Here is a 22,182-nt window from a genome sequence, read left to right as displayed (position 1 = left end):
GTCCCAGATTTGTATGAAAAGTGAGCCTTTGCAGAAGTTTGTAGCCACAGACTGAAATAGTTGCAGCAGCTCCTGTAGGTCTTTGAAATGAAATGAGGATAAAGACAGACCTCACAGACTAGGAGAGCCCTGTGGTGGGTGTTGCAGGCTCACACTTTGAGACTCAAGTTTCCCTCCATGGGAGTTGCACCAAATGAACTCTTAGCAAATTAAAGAACTGCAGTGACATGTGTGTCCCAGAGTCCTGACTTTATGCTAAATAGGCGTCGATTCTCTCTGAGCAGGGGGAATAATGGGAAACTGAGTCCCGTCTCTGTGTGTTCTGAGTTCCTTAAAAAACTGACCTGTGACACAGCTATGTCCACCACTGTCACACATGTACCACTCTAATGGGGCAGACAGATGATTGATGGGAGAGACTATGCCTGCGTGGGGGCCAGTGGGATATGGGAAGTCTTTGAACTTTCCTCCCAATTTTGCTGTGAACTTAAAACTGCTCTTAAAAAAAAAAGGTCTTGGGGAAAAAAACAAAAAACAAAAAACAAAAACCACTGACTTAAAAAGTTGTAATTTTAGTATTTGAAAGGAAATTTGATTTTAAAAGAATAATTAACAGGTTTATGTAATCCTTTATTGAACCTGCTTATATATGTAAAACACCTTAAAGATATTTTGCATGTGTTTCCATGTCACCATGAAAGAATATGAAAATAGGCAGATTGTGAAGAGAAGTATACCAAAGTATAGCACCGAGTATGATCTTAAAGGAAACCTTATGGAATGGGTTCCTTTTCGTTACTGTAGACGTCACCACGTTAGATTTGACCCAGCCATTAGCTTTCAGTCTGCTCAGCAAGAGCTCTGTGGTTAATCCCCTGGATGTTTCACTTTGAAAAGTTAAGTTCTTTAAAATGTTTTCAAAAATCTATCCTATAAGAGCTGTGATTTAAAAAAAGAAAAAAAAAATTCCAGTATGAAACTAGAAAGCAGTTTTATAACTAATCACATGTCGATGATTGCCAAGAGACTGGTCTCTACAAATTAATCAGAGCTCACTGAAAACCTCCCAAAATTTTTGACTGGCCACAGTGTCCAGGGTCTGTGCTAAGGGTGGGTTGGCAGTAGAGGAAGTGGGTTACCAAGGTGGAGAAGAGCTGGCCTCTACCTTCACAGAGCACCCAATCTAACTAGAGTCCAAGACTGAGTATGGTGAAGTTTGAAAACTGTCTTCTTTTTTATTTGCCAATATTGAAACTATAGCATTCAAGTATTTAGATATTTCATTACAAGTAATGAATGGGTGACTCAGTCAATTAAGCATCTGACTCCTGATTGTGGCTCAGGTCATGATCTCGAGGTTGTGAGATCAAGCCGCCCTGCATTGGGCTCTAAGCTGGGCGTGGAGCCTGCTTAATATTCTGTCTCTGACCCTGCCCCCCAACCTTAAATAAGAACAAAAACAAACAAAACAATCAAAACAAATAATGAATGGCTATTTGTATGGTTAAATAAGCTCAGGGAAATGCTCTTTTGGCTTTAAACACCCTGAGGGTGAAGGCAATTCTTAAGGTAGTGGATTGATTTTTTTAGGATTGGGTAATAAATAATTGGATAGACAGCGATAGGTTCCAATATACAAATACAAATCTGTGCAAGTTTGCTTAAGAGCTTTTGGCTGCTTCATTGTCATTACAAAGGTTAAACGAAGTAGCTTATTTTTTGAAGCTAGTCACGTTTATAATAATGTATCACCTGGTAGTTTTATCAATTATGCTTTAATTTTTTAGTAAAATAGGTACATACAGTTGTGATAATAAAACATTTATTTACAATTTCTTAGTAAACATTTTTTATGATTATCTGTGACTTGGCAAATCAACATTTGGGGCTTGTATTTTTCACTCAGCTTGAATGTGTGTTATATTGTACTATGTTGGAAATAACCTCCTTTCTTCCATAATATAAGCTGTTTTGTAAAACCAGTTGGGGGGAAAAAAAAAAAACCTAACATGTTATTTGTCACAGATAATGCAGTAGGCGTTTTGAAGCTTCTTCCTGCTTTGGTCACCAACCCTTTTGATTCCTAGCAACATTAAATATTCCCAGGTTATCTATAGGGACAAAACTCATTTTTATCATACTTGACATATCCTTAATTGATCTTCTATGTGTGTGGCTTGGTTTGGAAATTAGAGGATTTAGTTTCCTTCCTCTGGCTAAATTCCTGAATTAATACTTTATTTCCTGCCGTATAGGTGCTAAGGGTCAAGTTTCTTTCCAAGTTTTGTTTTTCTTACCATGTTCGTTTGTTGAAGGGTGGGGCAGGGAGGCGATGTATGCGTTCTAGTGCCCACTGACCTGCCAAGATGAGGGTAGAGGGGGCCCTTGAAGAGAAGCTTGAGCCAAATACATTTCACTGGACAATTTAGATTTCGTAAAATCAGTCACCAAGTGGAACAAGAGTGAAGATGCAGGTTTGCAAAAATTGGTTCAGCCTTATTTGGTCTTTGGTTCGTGGGCTACCTTTTGAGAATCATTGCTCCAGAAACATGAAGGTGGAATGATGAGTGGGAAGTTTGACCTTTCCTTTTCTATTTTTCTATGTTTCTATCTGAATCTTTTATAATGAGCATATATTAGTTTTGTCATTTTAAAACATAAGAAAGAAAATGAAAGTTGGGAGGAGGACAATGATCTCCCAGAAGACCGTAATTACGTTTCCGCTTCAACAGCAACAAAATCCTCGTTTTAGTTTCTAATTATAGGATCTCAGAATACATCTAAATTTTAAATGTAGTTGATACGTTTCGAATAGGCTCCTATTCAGAATACCAACACGAGCAAACAAATAATGCAAGTTCCGGGTCCTTTGTTCCCTTTTTGTCTGTTAAAGATCTGGGCATACACCACCAGGTTTTCCCTCCATAAGATGTCTTTGCTTTTTTTTTTTTTTTTTAAGGTAAAATGAAAACAGTGAGTAGAGTCTGACATATTTATTTGATAAAATATCATAGATCTAAATGGCAAAATATAATTCAGATTTCACTAACATTTATTTAGTATCATTGTCATGTATTTCACTTAATGTTTACGTTAAACTTGTAAGGTAGCTCATACTATTCTCTCTTTTTCCAGAAGACAAGGATATAGATGCAGAGAGAAATTAAGTAATAACCCCAAACAAGTACTTAGTATGTGTTCACAACCCAAGTTCAGTTCTAGTTTCATCCGACTGTAGGCCAGTGGTTTTTCTCATTTTGCTCATTTCTCATCCCTTTCTCATTCAGCAGAGCTGATGATTCCCCCATCAATAGCAGTGCTCCTCTCTGGGATGAGAATGTGGGAGATTATCCCTGGGGGCTCATCAGAATCTATGTGTGGGATGATATGTGTAGTTTGGAAAAGATGCCAGAGATATAATTCTACTTCCCTACCAGCTGCCCCGATCGACATTCTTTGCACTACCCCACACTACACCATGATGGTTTGATTTTAGTCTATTGACTTTAGAATAGGACCTCTTTCAGTTTTGTATTTAATAACTCTGTAAATAGGGATCCCCCCCCAAATATACATAAATTTACCAGACAATTCATTTCATGGAATTTTTCGGGGCTAGCATATTTCCTTCTCCCAGAAACAAATCATGCATTATGTGGGGTAAGGAACTATTTTTTTTTCTTACTTTTCCCCCCATTCTTTTAAATCTAAAGTCAATTAATTAGCATTTAGTGTATTATTAGCTTCAGAGGTAGAGGTCAGGGATTCATCAGTCTTATATAACACCCAGTTCCCACTACATCACGTGCCCTCCTTAATGTCCATCACCCAGTTACTCCATCCCTTCACCTTCCTCCCCTCCAGCAACCCTTAGTTTGTTTCCTATGATTAAGGGTCTCTTATGGTTTGTGTCCCTCTCTGATTTTGTCTTGTTTTATTTTTTCCTCCCTGCCCTATGCTCCTTTGTTTTGTTTCTTAAATTCCACATGGGAGTGAAATCATATGGTAATTGTCTTTCTCTGATTAATTGACTTAGTTTGCTTAGCATAATGCCCTCTAGTTCCATCCATGTTGTTACAAATAGCAAGATTTCTTTTCTTTTTTCTTTCTTTTTTTTTTTTTTTTTTGACAGACAGAGATCACAAGTAGAGAGAGAGAGAGGCAGACAGAGAGAGAGGGGGGAAGCACGCTCCCTGCTAAGCAGAGCCTGATGTGGGAGGGTGCCTGGGTGGCTCAGTGGGTTAAAGCCTCTGCCTTCGGCTTGGGTCATGATTCCAGGGTCCTGAGATCGAGCCCTGCATTGGGCTCTCTGCTCTGCGGAAAGCCTGCTTCTCCCTCTCCCACTCCCCCTGCTTGTGTTCCCTCTCTCTGTATGTCTCTCTCTGTCAGATAAATAAAATCTTAAATATATATATATTTAGGTAGGATTTTAAAAATCTATGATCAGACCCTTTATTTTCAAGGTAAGAGAAATAAAAGCATAAAACTTACCAAGAAATTAGAAAAAAAAAATGGCTCAGGTCAAAGGGTAATTTCCTTCTAATAGTTTTCCAGTCAAGGGAAGAAAAGAGAGTCCTCAATGAGTAACTAACTGTAATACTGACCTTGTCTGTTGAGCCAATGAAATGTTCTCACTAGAATAAAAATGTCACATTTCATTTTCAGTCTATACCTAAATATTAACTCTATTATTTCTTTGATGTCTTTCAAGTTTATTCCCTCATAGAAAATATTTAATTTTTCCCAAAAATATAAGTAATATCTATTTACTGCACGAAAAAATATATTAAGAAAAGTTAAAAATCTCCTATAATCCTCCCACCTTTACATAGCTACTGTTAGCACCAAGGAATATGTCTTGACTACCTGTATAGCACCATCATATTCTGCATGCTCTTTATAGCATGATTTTCCTGTTGTCAGGACATCATTTGGGTATTTTTTCCATATCAATAAATATATATCAGTCATATTGTCATTTAAGATCATTTCACGGAACCCCCTTAAAAGTCACATGAATTAGGTATTTTTTTACTACGACAAAATAATACTTTAGTAAACTATCTGTCCTTGTATCTTTGTATACCAGTCTGATTTCCTTAGGGTAAAGATTTAGCTGTGGGATTGCTGGGTCAATGAGGCATGTTCTTCTTTGTCCAAAGACTTCGTAATAAAATGACTCCTAGAAAGATTATACCTGATTTAATCTTACTTCGGTTATACCTGATTTAATCAAACTCTGTTTGCCCCAGCTGATCCATTTTTGAATCTGATGGTTAAAAAAATCATTGTTAGGGCTCCTGGGTGGCTCAGTGGGTTAAGCCGCTGCCTTCGGCTCAGGTCATGATCTCAGGGTCCTGGGATCGAGTCCCGCATCAGGCTCTCTGCTCAGCAGGGAGCCTGCTTCCCCCCTCTCTCTCTCTGCTTGCTTCTCTATCTACTTGTGATTTCTCTCTGTCAAATAAATAAATAAAATCTTTAAAAAAAAAATCATTGTTAGTTTGGTTTTCTTTTCTTTGACTACTTCTGAGGTTGAGGTTGAATGTCTTTTCAAATGTTCTGCATGAGTTGCCTGTTCATGCACTTTGCCTATTTTTCTGTTGGAATGCTATCTTACTGATCTGTGAGTGCTTTTCATCTTCTGTAAAACACAGGCTACTGTTTATTGTATTTGATGAACTATTTTCTTCTCTGTGCATTTAAAAAGTATTGTAAGATATTACAATTATAATTATTTCATAAGAATTATAAGCAGATCTAGAGACTTAAATGGTGTTAAAGCTCAGAGGTTTTTTTGATACAGTCCTTCCTTTTTGTCTGTTGCCCTTGGAGAGGTAAGCAAATACATTTATGTAAGACTGAGTGGTAGATGTACATTCTCATAAAGTTATACATATGTTGAGACATGCTCTGTGGTTTTTTAAATCTGTTGATCTCTGAACTTTTCTCCAAGCCCGGAACCAGCCCTCCAGCAGGAACTGAACAACATAGGCATAAGAGGGAGAAACCAAATCCTGTGCTGACATTTTTCTGTTACTGTTGCCTTTGGTCTCCTCAGGATCTTGCCATTGTTAATGTGGTTCACTGTTCTTACTATGATCCACGTGATCTCTCCTCCAGGTCCTTCTGCATAAAAAATGGATTGTCTAATGCTGGGCTGTATTTCCATGTATTTTCAGAGTATCCACGTCCTAGAGAGGACTGCTTCCTCCAGCACAGAGCCCTCTGTCAGTCGGCAGTTGCTAGAACCAGAGCCGGTCCCCCTTTCCAAGGTCAGTGATGGGATGTGATGCTTTCTAGGATGGCGTGATGCCTGCTCTGGGGCCAGCAGGACTATAAACAGGCCTTCCACCTGACTTCCCTTAGGGTAGCTGGGATTCCTCCCATGGGCCTCTGCTGCCACATCTTTCTATCTCCAGTATGTTGACTTTCTCTGCCCGGTGTGGGGGAGGAACAGATTAAAGTATATTTTGCTGGGAATTGCAGGACTACAAAGATCCGAAATACTCTTTAGTTTAAATGAAGAGAAACCATGGTCATTCTCCTGTTGGAGACATGAGCAGCTATTTCTACATCAAGCTAATAAAAAAAAAAATCACTGGGCCCAGCAAAAAATCACAGTACTAACAACAGCAGCAAGAGCTATCATGATTGCCTGTGTACATGATTATCCCCAGGAAAGGTGCCAGGTGCTTAAATACACGATCCCATTGAACAGAACCCTTGTTAACAGCTCCGTGCACTGTAGGTATCTATTACGTTTACAATATGGAAACCGAGAATGAGGAACTTGCTCAAAGTCTGAAAAAGCTGTTCAGTGGCAGGGCAGGGATTCAGACTTAAGACTATTTCAGTTCTAGCCCCGCTGTAGGTCCAGTAGCACCTGCCTGGAGGGGCTGTTGGACATTCAGAGTCCCAGGCCTTCCTTTCTGTGAGCTCTGAGGAGAACACCGCAGGCTACTGATGAAAACCTCTTTTGTTTAATGGAACCCAGCATTCCCTCCCTTCAGAAGCCTTCTCTTTCTTAGACTGGGAAGACATCTAAATTCATTTGTGTCTCAAACAAATTTTTTACGAAAACTTTTCGTAAAGAAAAGTTGAGGAGATGCTATCCTATTCATCCCTACCCCTTGCTCTACTCCCTGCAGTTTTCTTCAGTGGGCTGCCTCTCTTCTGGAGAAACTCAGAGAATAGAATGCTTGGGGATTTGGAATGGAAATATAAAACTAGCACTTTATTTCCCCAAAAGGACTTTGAAATATTTATCACTGGTTCTTCCACTTCGCTTATCCCATGCTAAACAGAATCCTTTAAGGAAAGAACATACTTCATGGTATGGAATATATATGCTTGTGCTCTTTATGTTTGGAAGACATTGCAAGTTATAAAGTTTGTGGTACTGGACTGGAGTAGACTGCAGAACTAAGGAAAGGGGGTTATCAAACTTAAAAAATAATTTAGAGAGAAAGAGAAGATGATCTGATTTCTATTTGAACGGCAAACAGAGAGAATGCCTACCTGGTAACTACAACTAGTCATCTCTTTGAAAACATCAGTTCTCTCTCACAGGCAGCTAGTGGAGAGAGAGAAGTAAATACTGAGGCAGTAGGCAAGGCAGCTCACATTTCTTGAGCATCTCCTTTGTCCCAGGCATTGGATCAGTACAGACACTCTTTTCCAACATCAGCCTCCTCAACGAAGTGACTACCAATGTTCTTCTCATTTTGCTGAGAAGGAAAACTGAGACTTGGGGCATCACTAAGTTAGCTGTCCAGAGTCAGATAGCCGTGACGTGTGTGCCAGAAACCAGGATGGTGGGAGATACACGGTGACAGGAGACCTCTGAGACGGACACGCAGAAACAGAAAGGAGAGATGCTGGTATTAAAAGCACAGATCAGGGGGCGCCTGGGTGGCTCAGTGGGTTAAAGCCTCTGCCTTTGGCTCAGGTCATGATCCAACTGGGATCGTGCCCCTTATCGGGCTTTCTGCTCAGCAGGGAGCCTGCTTCCTCCTCTCTCTCTCTGTCTGCCTCTCTGCCTACTTGTGATCTCTGTCTGTCAAATAAAATAAATAATAAAATCTTTAAAAAAAAAAAAAAAAAGCACAGATCAGGAGGAGCTTTCTGGTTGTTGAGCACAGGGAGGCCCTGGGGGATTGCCACCCCTGCAGAGGGCACGGAAGCTGAGGGCATGGAAGCTCCGCACCCCGTGCCGAGAGTTGCCCTCTGTGACTCTTCCGTCCAGCTCTTCCCGAGTTTTATCCTCGTGTAATAAACTAGCGGTCTAGTATAAGAACAGTAATAAAGAGCAGATGCCCACGAGGCTTTCTCTGGTCCCTCGTCTCCCACCACGTGCACCGCTAGCATCCTTGGCGTCTGACTGTATACTCTGGCTACGTCCGTTTGCGCACAGTTCCTGATCCTGGCCGTGCTCTTGCTCTCCTGCAGTGCGGCATGTCTGCTCCTTCTGGAGTCTCTCCTGTGCCTTGCTAAAATTCCTACTTTTTTTTTTTTTTAACAGATTTTTATTTATTTATTTGACAGAGAGATCACAAGTAGGCGGAGAGGCAGGCAGAGAGAGAGAGAGGAGGAAGCAGGCTCCCTGTGGGGCAGAGAGCCTGATGCGGGACTCAATCCCAGGATCCTGAGATCATGACCTGAGCCAAAGGCAGAGGCTTAACCCACTGAGCCACCCAGGCACCCCAAACTCCTACTCTTCTAAGCCAGGCCCCCAGGACTCCTTCAAAGGCTGCTCCTCCCTCCACCATGCCTCCTCTGCCCCAGCCTATGGCTGTGCTTACGACATCTCTTACTTTAGCTTACCTTCTGTCTTACATCGGGTCGTCTAGAAGGGGGACTTGGCGTAGGCGGTTTGTGATTTATTGAGGGAGAGCCCTCGGGAGCAAGGAGAAGCGAAGAGGCGAGGGCAGTGCGGGAAGGGGTTTGCGCTGGAGTTCCCCCTGGACCCTGTTCCCTGGGTGAGCCCTGGAGCATGGATTGGACCACAGATTTGCTGTCATCCTGAGGCAGGGACTTTTTGTTCCCTCGGCTGTTTGTACTCTTGTGTCCTTCAGTAGGTGAGAGTCTTGAGGGAGGGAGAGGCTGAGCTGTAAATGCCGCAGCTGTGGAGGAGGGAGATTCTCGCCCAGGCAACTGGGGCAGGATCCGCTGGCCTGATGGGGGCATCTGGGTCGGGCTCCAACAGCATCCGCTTCCCGTTATCCTCCGTGGATCCTGCTCTAGGACTGCTACTCTTGTTGCGGTGGGTTTTATCTTCATAGGTACCGTATCTCCGGGGGCCTCATGAAATCAGAGGGTCCCATCCCTTCCAGGGACCATAGCACCTCACCCTCTCTCAGTCCATTGGCAAGAAGACAGGCTTCCTGGGCCCCGGTGGGTGGTGGAACAACACTGAAGTACGCAGTGTCCTGACTCAGGATCTGTTGACCTCCTTTGTTTGGTGTTTACACCTTCGGCAGCACATTCCCAGACCACCTGCCCCCGGCTGTCCTGCATCTAGAGAGACTCTGGAGAAAGGAAATGTCTCTGTTGAGCAGACTAGGGGCTGTTATCAGATAACTTTCTCTTTTTAGTTATTATTAGATAAAAAGCGTATTTCTGGAACAGCAAAAATGCTTGTGTATCTGACTCCGGTCCTGATATGATCACATTAGGGCTTTTGACTCTGTTTCTATTTTAAGTAAACCAACAAAAATTGGAGACTTTAAAACAGAAAATTAGGATCAGTTGAAATAACAAAAAAATTCTTCAGTTTTCAGAAAGTGATATTAACTTTCTTGAGGTCAACCTAGTCTACTAGGCATAGAGGTGGGTGGTAGTAAGTACGGAGATGGGCGGTTTCCATATCTTACACGCCTTATTTACAGCACTCTCATCAGCATTATAATTGAAATAGGGAGAATGTTGTTTGCTCTGGATTCACCTCCTTGCCTCTTTGTCAGTTTGACAGCTTATTTAACGGTAAGAACTGTATTAGGATTCTTTTCAATTTCCTTTGGCTTTAGTAACATTGGATTAGAGCAAATGGAGTTATTTGTTTGGAGCTACTGCATTTCTCTTTAAAAATACATTTTAATTTCTTGCCTTTTCTATCTCATCCCTTTTTTTCCCTCCTCTGTAGTTAAATTAAAAAAAAAACCTATGTGATAGAAATCAGTAGCCATAGCACCATAGCAATAAGTTGGTATTATAGTCCGTGTTTAATTAGGAAAAAATCCAAAAAGCACTATATTTATTAAATACTTCCATTTTACAAGTTTTCCAGTGTATTCTTCAACACACACACACACACACCATATATAAATATATATACATATATAAGTATAAAAGATGTATATACACATTCTGTATATACACACACATATCACATATATACGCACATCATACACACACACAGAATAAGTCAAAGATGAATACTAGCCTTCAAATAAGATCTAGCTTAAAATGAAAATGTTGTTCTAGAGATGCTATCCATGGATAGGGCTACTAAAAATAGAAATGTCATTAAATACAGCTGCTATCTAAGAACAGAAAACTCTAATGAATATATTTACACATATAGAGTTTTCTTTAACTACTTGATTGTATCAAACTTTTAAAAAGAAATCAGTAGAGGGCGCCTGGGTGGCTCAGTGGGTTAAGCCGCTGCCTTCGGCTCGGGTCATGATCTCAGGGTCCTGGGATCGAGTCCTGCATCGGGCTCTCTGCTCAAGCGAGGGACCTGCTTCCCTCTCTCTCTCTCTGCCTGCCTCTCCATCTACTTGTGATTTCTCTCTGTCAAATAAATAAATAAAATCTTTAAAAAAAAAAAAAAGAAATCAGTAGAAAGCTTTCATTTTTATGAAAATTTTAATTTACTTTTCTGGTGGTAGTAGAACCTAGTATTTTCTTTAATTATTCTAACATTCATAAACAATGCTGATTTGTTGAGTTCCAGTTCAGTATTTTAAAATGGGAATACCAGAGCACCCTACTTTGTGCTCTGGACCAGAATGCCACCTGTACTAGTATTGTCCAAAAAAACATGGTATATAGCCTGAAATTGTCTCATCAGAAATATTATTTAAAAACTTACTATATCTAGCAGTGCCCGAGTAGCTCAGTTGATTAAACATCCAACTCATGAATTTGGCTCAGGTCATGATCTCAGGGACACGAGATCAAACCCTGCATGGAGCTCCACACTGGGCATGGAGCCTGCTTGGGATTCTCTCTCTCTGTCTCCCTTTACCCCTCCCTCCCTGCTCATGCACTCTCTTTCTCTTAAAATAAATAAATAAATAAATTGCTGTATCTAATTAACAGTTTTGACCAGCTCAATCACAGTTTCTGACAGTGTCATCTTCAAGTAGAAAATTATTTCTTGGGCTGTGTGTAAGGAGACACTTACAAATACTGTAAAGGTTCTTAAGGCTGATATGTGGATACCAGTAAGTGTGTTTTTGTAAAGTAAATAGTTCATTCACAGGGGACCCCTCATGGATGACCAAGTAGACTAACAAATGGCACTGGTCTCAGATTGGTTTTCTTTGTCCAGTGGAGGGAGCATTTAGAGTTGGATTTGGAAGAACAGAGGGACGATGTTGAGTGAGAGGGCTTTTTATAAGCCAGGAGTGTCTTCTAGGCTTAGTGATGCTAGAATGAAGCAATGTTCAGCTGCATGTCCTAGAAACATAACTTACTGTGAAAAAGCACACCCCCGTTTATACCTACTTGACCTTAAACAGAGATGTGACTTGGCCCTAGGGTAAGGGGTTTCTGGGAGGGAAACCCCCCCTAGAAGGGAGGGAAAAAGGAAAAGGGGAATGGTAGGTAACTCTCTCAGCCCCTCCCTTCCCAGCCCCAGGGCCAGCGTCAGTAACTGGTCATGGCACCTGTGCCTCTGGGCCTTGTCAGAGCCTCATGGCTCTTCAGCAGGTTCTGGGCAGTCGCCACCTAGACCTTTGCACCAGCAGGCCCATCGGCCCTGAGGTGGAATGCATCAGCCATTCCTGTTGAAGCCTCTGGTCTGTGGTTGAAGGATGATTCCTAATAGACTGTATCTCTTTGGAAGGCAGTTTCCCAAGTCAGTTTGAGATGGGGCATTCCTCAGAGAGCCCTGCCCTCCTGATGGCGCTACACCCAGCTTTCCGAAGCTGAGCCCGCCGAGCAGTTATTCTGAGAGACTGGGCTTCCCTGTGCGGTGGGAGGGGTTGGAGTCGTTGTGTGTGGGGTGTGACCTTGTTGCTCCTGCCTCTGCTGCCCCATTGCATCACATGCCTGAGATCTAGAATATCAGTGATGGTCGGGTCTGCAGTTACTTTGGAGCTGCAAAGGCCCTTAGGAATCACCTGGTCCAGTGATCTGAAAACCTGGAATGCTGCTAGGGGCCACGTATCTAACATGGAGACAGGCCCAAAGGGCACTGTGACAAGCTGACGACTTCCCTCGTGGCAGGGCCAGTGCTGTCAGATCTCATAGACTTGAATAAGACACTCAAAATTCAGATTTTTTAAAAAAAAATATTTTATTTATTTACTTATTTGACAGAGAGAGAGCACAAGTAGGCAGAGTGGCAGGCAAAGGGAGAAGGAGAAGCAGGCTCCCCACTGAGCAGGGATCCCGATGCAGGGCTTGATCTCCGGACCTCGGGATCATGACCTGAGCCAAAAGCAGTTGCTTAACCTACTGAGCCACCCAGGTGCCCCAAAATTCAGATGTTTTTTACATCTGAAATCTTCTGACTTTTAAATGTTGACAGCTCATTAAAAAATGTAGACATCATAGACAAACAGAACGCATCTTTAAAAGAAGAAACCATGATTTGGTCTGTTTTTAACAAAGGAGGATGATCATGTAGCCTCTAGGATCCCAGATTTCTGGCCTGAGATCTGGTGCTCTTTCCGTGGGCTCCTAAGCATGCGTGTTTCTCAGGATGCGTGTCTTCAAAAGCATGGACTTCTGGGGGTTGTGGTTAGCAGGGCACGTCCTGTGAGCTCTGAAATGCATGCAGCCCACGGCACCACCTCTAGTCGAGTAGGTAATGGGCCACTCAGAACACTGTGGCCTTTCCATTTTGCACAGAAGGCCGGGACTCTGCACTAATTGAACACTTGTCATCAAAACAGCCTTCCCTTCAACTGTTCAAGTGGCTTGGTGCCCAGAGATGAACTCTCTGGAAAAATGTATTTTAAACCTTCCAAGTGCATGACATCAAAACTCCATTCTGCCCCTAAGTCCAGCGGCCAGCCCTCTCAGATGGGCCTGTGAGCATCCAGGTTTACCTGGAAACTCATTTTATCTTCACTTACCAGCACAACGCTGTGTCGAATGTTAGACTTTGCACCAGGATGGGGATCATACTCCTGGTGCGTCCGGTGTTCCTTCAAAAGCAGCTTCTACTTAAGAGTCCGCTTTGACCGTGTCATCAAACACTGAAAAACATGTGATTTAGTTTTTCTTCTTTTCTCTCAGGAAGCTGACAGCTGGGAAATTATAGAAGGGCTGAAAATAGGCCAAACCAATGTCCAGAGACCAGACAAGCATGAAGGCTTTATGCTGAAGAAAAGAAAATGGCCTTTAAAAGGCTGGCACAAGGTACCATTTTCATCGTATTCACCTTCAGATCGTCTTTGTCCTAGAGAGGATCTTATTTGGTGTCATTAGGTGGAAATCAGAGAGTATGTTTGTATGCATAAAGTAACTGTTACAGCCTTTCTATTTTTTTTTTTTAACTGTATAGGCTTCCTCCTATTCTACCTATTTAAGACTGAGATCTGTAATATCGGTATGCAGAGAAAACATATTTTACATGATAGTTAATGTCCAGCTTGTACATGTTGTCTACTCTGCTGCTTTTCATTTAGAAATAATATGAATATTAAACAATAATAATATGACTATGTGCTTATTAAAGATATGTTTTTAAATGTATACATATGTTCCATTGGATGGATTTTTGTTAGATATTCCACCATGATTGAACCAATTTCCTATTGCTGGACATGGAAGATATGTCTGACTTTTTTACTGTTATGGTGTTGTGATGACCATCCTCCCACACAAATGTCTGTGTAAGTCCTTAGGATGAAGTCTTGGAATGATTGTTACCAGTGCAAACTGGAGATGCTCAGTCACTGATCTTGGAAGTCTGTTGACCACCCTCGGAAGGATGTGGCTTGTTCTTCTCCCCCTGCCCCACATCCTTTCTCCGTCTTCCAGTTTTAATTATGGAGCAAGTATTTGGTACTGCGCTGTTGCAATTACCTGAGTAAGGAGAATACTGTAGTGCTAAGAAGGAGAAAATTGTCCTCCATTTTCAGTATCAGCCCTTCGATAGACCACCAGTACTGTCTCCGAAATCACTGGGTCCTTAGGAAATAGCTTTTTTGCCATTTAAGGGAAAGATTTAAAGTTAATTGATGGAAAATGTTGCCCCCGTCCCCTGACTCTGAGGGTGAAGTAAAAATAGGTCCAAGAGGTTTCTGACTAGTGTTTCTTGTCACTTGTCAGAAGCCTCCTCAGTCTCCTGTGAAGCCATAATATTATCCCAATACCTGGAATTTCTCTCTACCCTTATTCTTCCTTGGATTTTGGCCCCCTGGTCATACTCCTTCCTAGAATCACCTTGTGTTTTTCATGCTGGCCTCATTACTTTGCGGCTCCTCGAATCAGTGGCCCTGCTAATCTCTTCCCCTGTGATCACACAATAGATGATCCTCGCTCACATTCTTTGATAGGTAGAAATGGAAAAGGAGAAAAAAGAAGTCAAAGAAACCCATGCTCTCTGAATCGCTCATTGATCGCATTCTCAGGTCCACATCTCAGCCAGACTGACTGTGGTTTAACAGCCACTCTTTCTGGGCCATGCCTTTGAGCACTTTTCTATGTAAATAGTAAGAGGTTCTCACTTGCATTGCCTGTTCTCCTGGGCTCTAATGCCACAGATATTTATTCAAGTAATAGCCTATTTGATAGCCCAAGCCATGGGTGATTGAGTAATGAAGTGTTTTTCAGCTGTGGAGATGCTTTCTTCCAAGGCTCACTTATTGCCCTAGAACCTGTGTTGAAGGGGTTTTTCTGACCTTCTCTGAGTTCCGTGCAGAGTAGTACCTGAGCCTGACTGCTTACCACCGCGGCAGCTAAGTGTTCCCGAATCGCATAAAACCTTCCCAGCAGAGAAATTTTCCAACAATAGAAAGACTCCTTGCATCTGTGGAGACTATAGGAGAGCACTGGACCCCATTGTTCAATTGGGTTCTGAGAGCTGTTCTTTCCCTTGTGAATTGCCCCGGGAAAGGAAGTCAGCAGAGGGTTTCTGCGCGATTGTGAAGCAATGATGGCTAGATTCATTTGGACTGGACCAGGAGCATCTTGGAGGACACAAAAACTGCCAAAAATCTTTTTCTCTTTTATTTTTTTTGCTCTTAAAGTAACTCAGAAACAATATTTAATATCTTATACTAAAAGTGAAATGTAAGCATTTTGCTAAGTGGAGATGCAAGTATATTGCTAAAGCTCCTTCTAGTTCACCGACTCCCGTACCAGACTTGAGCATTTTCAGGAATTTTCCATGATATCCAGGGAAATGTAGGAGTTTACATCCAGGGTGAAAAAAAGTCCCTCTGGTGAAGCTCCTCACAGAATCACTGTGACCTCAACTGAGTTCTTCTCATTTCTTACTTTCAAAAACACCCCAGTTTGATTCATTCAGAAAGTCATGGCTGAGGATCTGAGATTCTAGCCCCCCAGCCCCCCTCCCTCCGAGGAAAACCATGATGAAACCACCACAACAATAAAGCAAAAAACCCAAAACCCTAGTTGGCTGATGAGACGAAATTCAAGCTCAGATTTCCTGACCAGTTAATGTGACCGATGATGACCAGGTGCACTGAATTCAAATACATGAAAATGATCAAACATACTGATTGCTAAATGCCAAACCACATTAGCCGCACACTTGTGACTGTTCTATATGATTCAGAATGCACCCGGTAACGGGCTTGTTTGGTTCTTGCAGCGTTTTTTTGTCCTGGATAATGGAATGTTAAAGTATTCAAAGGCACCACTCGATGTAAGTAGCACGCAGGACATGTTTCAAAGATGGTTTTAAAGTGAGTAAACACCACCGTTGTGCAAGCCTTGTGACGTAGTTCCCAGCTTTGTGCATTTGTGTGCCTGTCAGATGTAACAAGCTCCCAGACTTCCATGTTCCAGGCAAGGTGTGTTTTATGCTTGTGCTCATGCTAGCATAAAAATCTCTAACTGGAGCATGAAGATTTAATTTAACAATTGTCATGGATGTCGTTAAGAACAGAAGGTTAAACCTACATGTGATGCACTAACAAAATGACCCCTTCTGTCTTGGAGAGAAAACCCAAATAGATTTTTTTTCCTGCATCTCTCAATAAGCTATGCTTTCTGTGCTTTATTTTGAGATTTAAAGCAACCTTTGTTCTTATCTATATCCTTTTGAAACCGATCTTATGAACTTCATTTCTGTTTCACACATCCTTTTATCTTGGAAATCCTAACTCACTAACATCATTATAAATTATCTTCTTGAAGTAGTTGTTTGCATGTAAAACTGGAAGATACCATCCGTCTTGTCAGTGTGGCAGAGGGAAATAAGTCAGGGTTCTGTTTTGTCCCCATCTCCTCCATCGAATCAGCCGTGTGTCCTTGATCGGACAAGGGCAACCAGAGGAAGCACCGACTGCTCTGAGCTCTTAGTCCCAGCTGCCCAGTTCGGCCTCAGCAGCTGGCTTCTGGTTGATTACTTGGGGGATATTCTGGGTTGTAGGTCAAAGATTGATCATAGTTATTTTAGGAACCACTAAACATAGCTTTTGGGGGGATATAAACTGTGCAATCTAGAATTATGAAAATTAGCATTGTAAATTATGCCAGAAACCCGTAGTCTTGGGGCACCTGGCTGGCTCAGTTGATAGAACATGTGACTCTTGATCTTGGGGTCATGAGTTCAAGCCCCACATTGGGTGTAGAGATTACTAAAAACAAATTGAAAAAAGGAAAAGAAATGAATAGTCTTGTTTGTTAAAATTGGTGGGAAGTCACAGCAGCTCCAGCTGTTCTCAGATTAAGGATGTAAACCATTTTCTCTTTGTAAAGGAGGTGTGGTATTCCATCTCCCATAGATAAGTTAAAGATTCCATTACCCTCGCTTCAGTAAAGAAACACAGAAAGTCATATATCCTTCTAGCCTATTTACTAGTCTTCTGACTTCAGATTCAAAAGGGGAAGGTCCATGGAAGCATCGATGTCGGACTCTCGGTCATGTCAATTAAAAAGAAAGCTCGGAGAATAGACCTTGACACAGAAGAGCACATCTATCATTTGAAGGTAAAGTCACTTTTCAATAGTTTGAGAACAGAGAAGAGTTTCTCTGCCATTATCAGGGGAATTCACTTGCCTGTGCCAGTGGTAAATTGGAGATTGGTTCCACCCTTACTGTCTCTTCTTGTTCTTTGTTTCAGGTGAAATCCCAGGACTGGTTTGATGCGTGGGTCTCCAAACTCCGCCATCATCGATTGTACAGGCAAAATGAAATTGTCAGGTCACCGAGAGATGCTAGTTTTCACATATTTCCTTCAACCTCCACTGCCGAATCCTCACCAGCTGCTAATGTTTCTGTTGTGGATGGAAAGGTGTGACTTTGTTATATGAAAATCAGCCCAGAAATTGCTTGGGCAATTATGTAGGCACATAACTGGGTCTCATTTGACAAACCGGGAAGAGAAGGTTTATTTTGTCAACTAATCCTCAGGACAACAGTGACACTAGGCATCAGAGTTAATCACAGTTATAGATTAGGTAGAAATGTGGATCACCAAGAGAGTTACCAATTACTTGTCCTTTGTACATATGGACCACATCCTAATTTTATATGACTTTGTAGGGATATTAGGAAGTAGAGTGAACATTTGGTTAACTGGCCCCTAGAAACTGGTATCTTCCTGGGTAGTAATAAGAAGACCACAAAGTTTTAAAAATGAAACTTGCTTCCTTGTCTGGAGCTGTACTATATTACAAGACCCAGAGAGAGACCATTGAATTTCCTCACGAGGTTAGGGTAAATTGGCTAGAGAATGTGACCTTAATACACATAGTGGACTGAATGGCGAGACACTGTGTTAACCATTTGACATTCACTCATGTCTAATCTTTATATAGCCCGAGCTCAGATACAGTTAAAAAAACAAAAAACAAAAAAAAAATGTTTTCAGAAGTGACTTGGCTGTGAAACAGCTGAGCCAGAATCTGAATCCTCATCTCCCTTTTCCAAAATCCATGCCCTTCCCATTACACCAGGTACCAAATTAAGGGAGGCTGAAGCTGTTTTTTGGGCTACATTAAGAGTTTATTTTTTTATGTGGCTGAAAAGCTAGAGGTGTTCCCTGTTAAAAAACTAAGGTGAAGACAAGAGGCGGGGTGACCACTGTCTCTGCCTTTGATTCAGTAATTAAGTTTTCTGGACCATAGCCACATTGTGATGACCAGGGGTGTTCCAGCCGCCACTTTGCACCTGCCATTGAGAACACAGACATCTGTGAATAACAGGCCACCATCAGGAGTTGGGTTTAAGAACCTTTCAGTGAAGATTCTGCCCTTCTCTGTTGTCTTACTTATGGATATATGTACTGTATATATTCCAAGTTTCCTTAGCATAACACTGAAAAACCTCATGGAATCTTCAAGATCAGCCAAATCAGATGAAATGAAATACTCTTATATTCACTCTTCAGTATTTCAATGGAAGTTACTTAAGTAATTTTTGTTAAATCCTATTAATTGTATTTCCCAAGGCTCTTAAACCTTACTTCATTCTGGTTATATCCTTGCTAAGGACGGTTCCATCAAGATCATCCTCCTAGGAACAGGGTAGTGGTTTAACCCTACTACTAACCAGTTCTGAAGTGAAAAGGAACCAGGAGGTCAGAGGGTGGGAAATAGGGCACTTACTGAGGGACCCCACATAAGATGACTAAGATCATCCTCTGGTTTCCCTGGGCCCCTGTATTCTCGCCACAGAATAGAATGAATCCCCGGATTCATCCCAGCTAAACAAGAAATATAGCCCAGATGGATATTTTAAAAATCTGAATGTTTCATCCTTTGGTTCTTCTGCTTCTGTGGGCATTTTGAGCATAGACTGTTGATAAAAGATGTATTATTTTCATCCCTTGTGTTATTTATTAAATAACTTGGGTGATAGCTGAGAATGGAGAACTGAAACCAGTTCCTCTGCACTGTTTGCCTTGGAATAAGAAAGCCCTTCAACTCTGGTTTTCGTAGAAGGTCTGTTGCTGGAGTTATGAACGACACACTTCCAAGATGGAACTCGGGGCAAGATTTCCATTATGTTTCGCAAGATGCAATAAAGAATGAAGAGAGCTTTTTAATCCCTTGCCTTGCATTTTAAGCATCAAATTATGAGACTCCTGAAGGCTAATTGGTTTGTGGCCCTATGTGGGTAATAAATAAGTCTGGGTTTGCTAAATATGTGTATCATTCGGTTCGTGATGATTTAGAACAGACACGATCAATTACAATTGAATGTGAAAGTCAAATATGGAGTTTTAGAGTTGTTTCAGCTTTTTCAGAAGTAAGCTTCTGCTTTCAACTAAGTGTTCATTGAACTCACTGTATGATCTCTTTACCTCCTGCGACTTTGTATCACATAAAATCCCTTTACTGGAAAGTCTATCAGCTGTGGGTAATAATAATTTGCTGAGACTGCCTTTTTATAGACTACAGTTTTTAAAATGCATTCAAAGCATTGCAGGGTTGCTTGGTGGTGGGTAATGTATTTAGGAATCACATGTGGCTGACGAGGTCTTGAGCTGATGGTAAGGGAGCAGAGAGATTTGGGGAAGGAAAGGCCTTCAATCCTGAGTTGAAAGTACAGCGTAAGGACCCTATGTCAGATAAGGCCTGCTGAGCCAGTTAAACTCCTCAAGCTGGTATGCCCTTGGGAGGATGAGCTCTCACATACTTGCTTAAGCCTTGTCCCCTTCCCTGTGTGGTGGAGAGAGCTTAATGAGTGTCACTCCTTATGAATTTGGGCTTCGCTGGGCATGTACAGGTTTAGCCTAGAAGCTTCCTTCGGATTTCGAGTGTGCTCTTTCTTCCTCTCTTTTTTGAGGTCACTTTGAGGATACCTCAAAAAAATTTAAAACTCACCTAAATATACAGGTACCTGCTCACCTGTACACCCCGCTTTGTTCATTGTAGGTGCCACCAAACAACTTTCCATGGCAGTCTCCTTTGCCGTGCAGCAACAGCCTCCCCGCGACCTGCACGACAGGCCAGAGCAAAGTGGCAGCCTGGTTACAGGACTCGGAAGAAATGGACAGGTGTGCGGAAGGTTAGTCTCTCCCCCGCTGGGCTCCCAGGAGAAGCCGACAAAACCAAAATGAGAGCGGTGAATCGCACGGCTGCTGCACCTTGCCCCCTCCAGCCTCCTTGATGGCCTCCATCTTTCCTTGTTCTTATTTTTCCACACAAGGCCCTGCCCCTTCCTGTGACCCCAGCTTCCCCTACCTGTGCCTTCTCTCCCACTCTCACCCCTGCGATAGCTGCTTCCGCCCTTCCCTGCCCTGAGCCCCCTTCCTCCCTGAAGGCTCACCTCACCACTTGATCCCTTCTTTTTTCATGAGCTTCCCACTCCCTAGACTTGGGGCAATCCCATGGCCAAGCACAGCCCCCAGAGTGCCCCCATCCGGCTCTCCACGGTTGCCGGGTCCCTTCTCCAGCTGCCTCCTTTGCTGCTTCGTCTTGCCCTTGAACAAGTGTATGGCACCTGTCCTCCACAGTTCCCTGTCACTGGTGTTCCATTCTGCGTCCGTTGTTAAATAATCTGAACTCAGACACCATGCCCTCTCCCTGCCATCTCTGAGCCTCTTGCTCTCTAGAAACTTTGCTGCTCCCTTGTAATTCGCCTGAGCATTTTGATCCAAACTGCCACAGACCATATCCATTCTAGGAGACAGTTTTCCTTTGACCTTCAAAACTGAGAGAATAAGAATAGCATAGCAAGGGTTTAATATTGCTACATTGATTTAATTTTTTAAATTATTTTATGAAGTTATGGGCTTAACTGATTTTTATTCAGTCTTTTTTTCCTTTATGAAATAATGGTGAAAGTAGATGTTAGAGTACTTTCTTATGTCCTCACTTAGAAATATTGAAATTTTCTGAGGGCTCAGTCGGTTAAGTGTGTGCCTTTGGCTCAGTCGGTTAAGTGTGTGCCTTTGGCTCAGGTCATGATACCAGGGTCCTGAGGATCGGCCCCTTGTAGGGCTTCCTGCTCAGTGGGGAGCCTGCTTTTCCCTCTCCCTCTGTCCCTGCTTCTATGCTATCTCTCTCTTTCTCCTGCTCACTTTCTCAAATAAACAAATAAAATTTTTATAAATAAATGAAAATTGAAAGTGGGCAATACATATTGATCCCAACCACAAAAAATATTCTTTTTCTGCTCTGCGTGTGCATTAACTCAATGTCTACGGCATTTTGCTTAGCCCTTGGGCTAAGCAAAATGCCGTAGACATTGAGTTTGCACCCCAAATGAGTTTGCACCCCAAATTCAATCTTTATGTGAAAATATGATATTAAGAGGGATGTTCTAAGCATAAAGCTGCCTTTCCATTAAGAGGGTTTTACATGAATGTAGTCACACAACACACAGACATTCAAGTATATGGGCTTCAGGTTGGGGAAAGAAGCCAGACCTTCACTTTCCTAAAATGCTGCGGTTTTTGCCTCAGCTGCCGTTCTCGACAGCTCAGCCTCTCCTCTAACTTTCGCCGCTTCGTGCACACTCGCAGCATGGAGCCTGGCTGCCTGCTTTGCTGAGCAGATTTGGAACCACATGTGGGGACGAAATCCATTCTTCTGACCAAAATGAAGAGACATTGGCTCTGATGCCAGGAAAGCCCCTGGCTGGTGGGGGAGCGAGGGAGGCCTTTGTCTTTGTGTGCTTCAGAATGCTCTGTGGCTTGTCCCTTGTGCCTTCTGTCCTGTCTCAGGGGTGCTCCTCCTTCTCCCCATCCTGACTACTCCACCTGTGTCCTCCGTCCTGCCTTCCTGTTTCCTTCAGCATTCAGTGCAATAATTACCCCCTTCTCCCGGGGACAGCCTCTCTCTTTCATTCACTTCTGCTCT

At 42.3% G+C, this 22,182-nt stretch overlaps 1 protein-coding gene across 18 annotated transcripts in view; it reads left to right on the top strand.

Annotated features, from left to right (window-relative positions):
* Positions 1-22,182, top strand: part of OSBPL6 (oxysterol binding protein like 6) — a 207,412-nt gene that overhangs the window by 131,960 nt on the left and 53,270 nt on the right. For all 18 annotated transcript variants that reach the window (XM_082689387.1, XM_082689383.1, XM_082689385.1 and 15 more), the window contains 6 exons: positions 6,180-6,272; positions 13,474-13,596; positions 16,019-16,072; positions 17,248-17,361; positions 17,496-17,666; positions 20,254-20,386. In XM_082689387.1, the coding sequence (XP_082545513.1) occupies positions 6,180-6,272; positions 13,474-13,596; positions 16,019-16,072; positions 17,248-17,361; positions 17,496-17,666; positions 20,254-20,386 (688 nt within the window). The remainder of the gene's footprint in view (positions 1-6,179; positions 6,273-13,473; positions 13,597-16,018; positions 16,073-17,247; positions 17,362-17,495; positions 17,667-20,253; positions 20,387-22,182) is intronic.

The sequence above is a fragment of the Mustela nivalis genome, assembly GCF_964662115.1.
Source record: "Mustela nivalis genome assembly, chromosome: 11".
NCBI classification, from domain to species: Eukaryota; Metazoa; Chordata; class Mammalia; order Carnivora; family Mustelidae; genus Mustela; species Mustela nivalis.
This window is presented reverse-complemented; position numbering and strand designations above follow the sequence as displayed.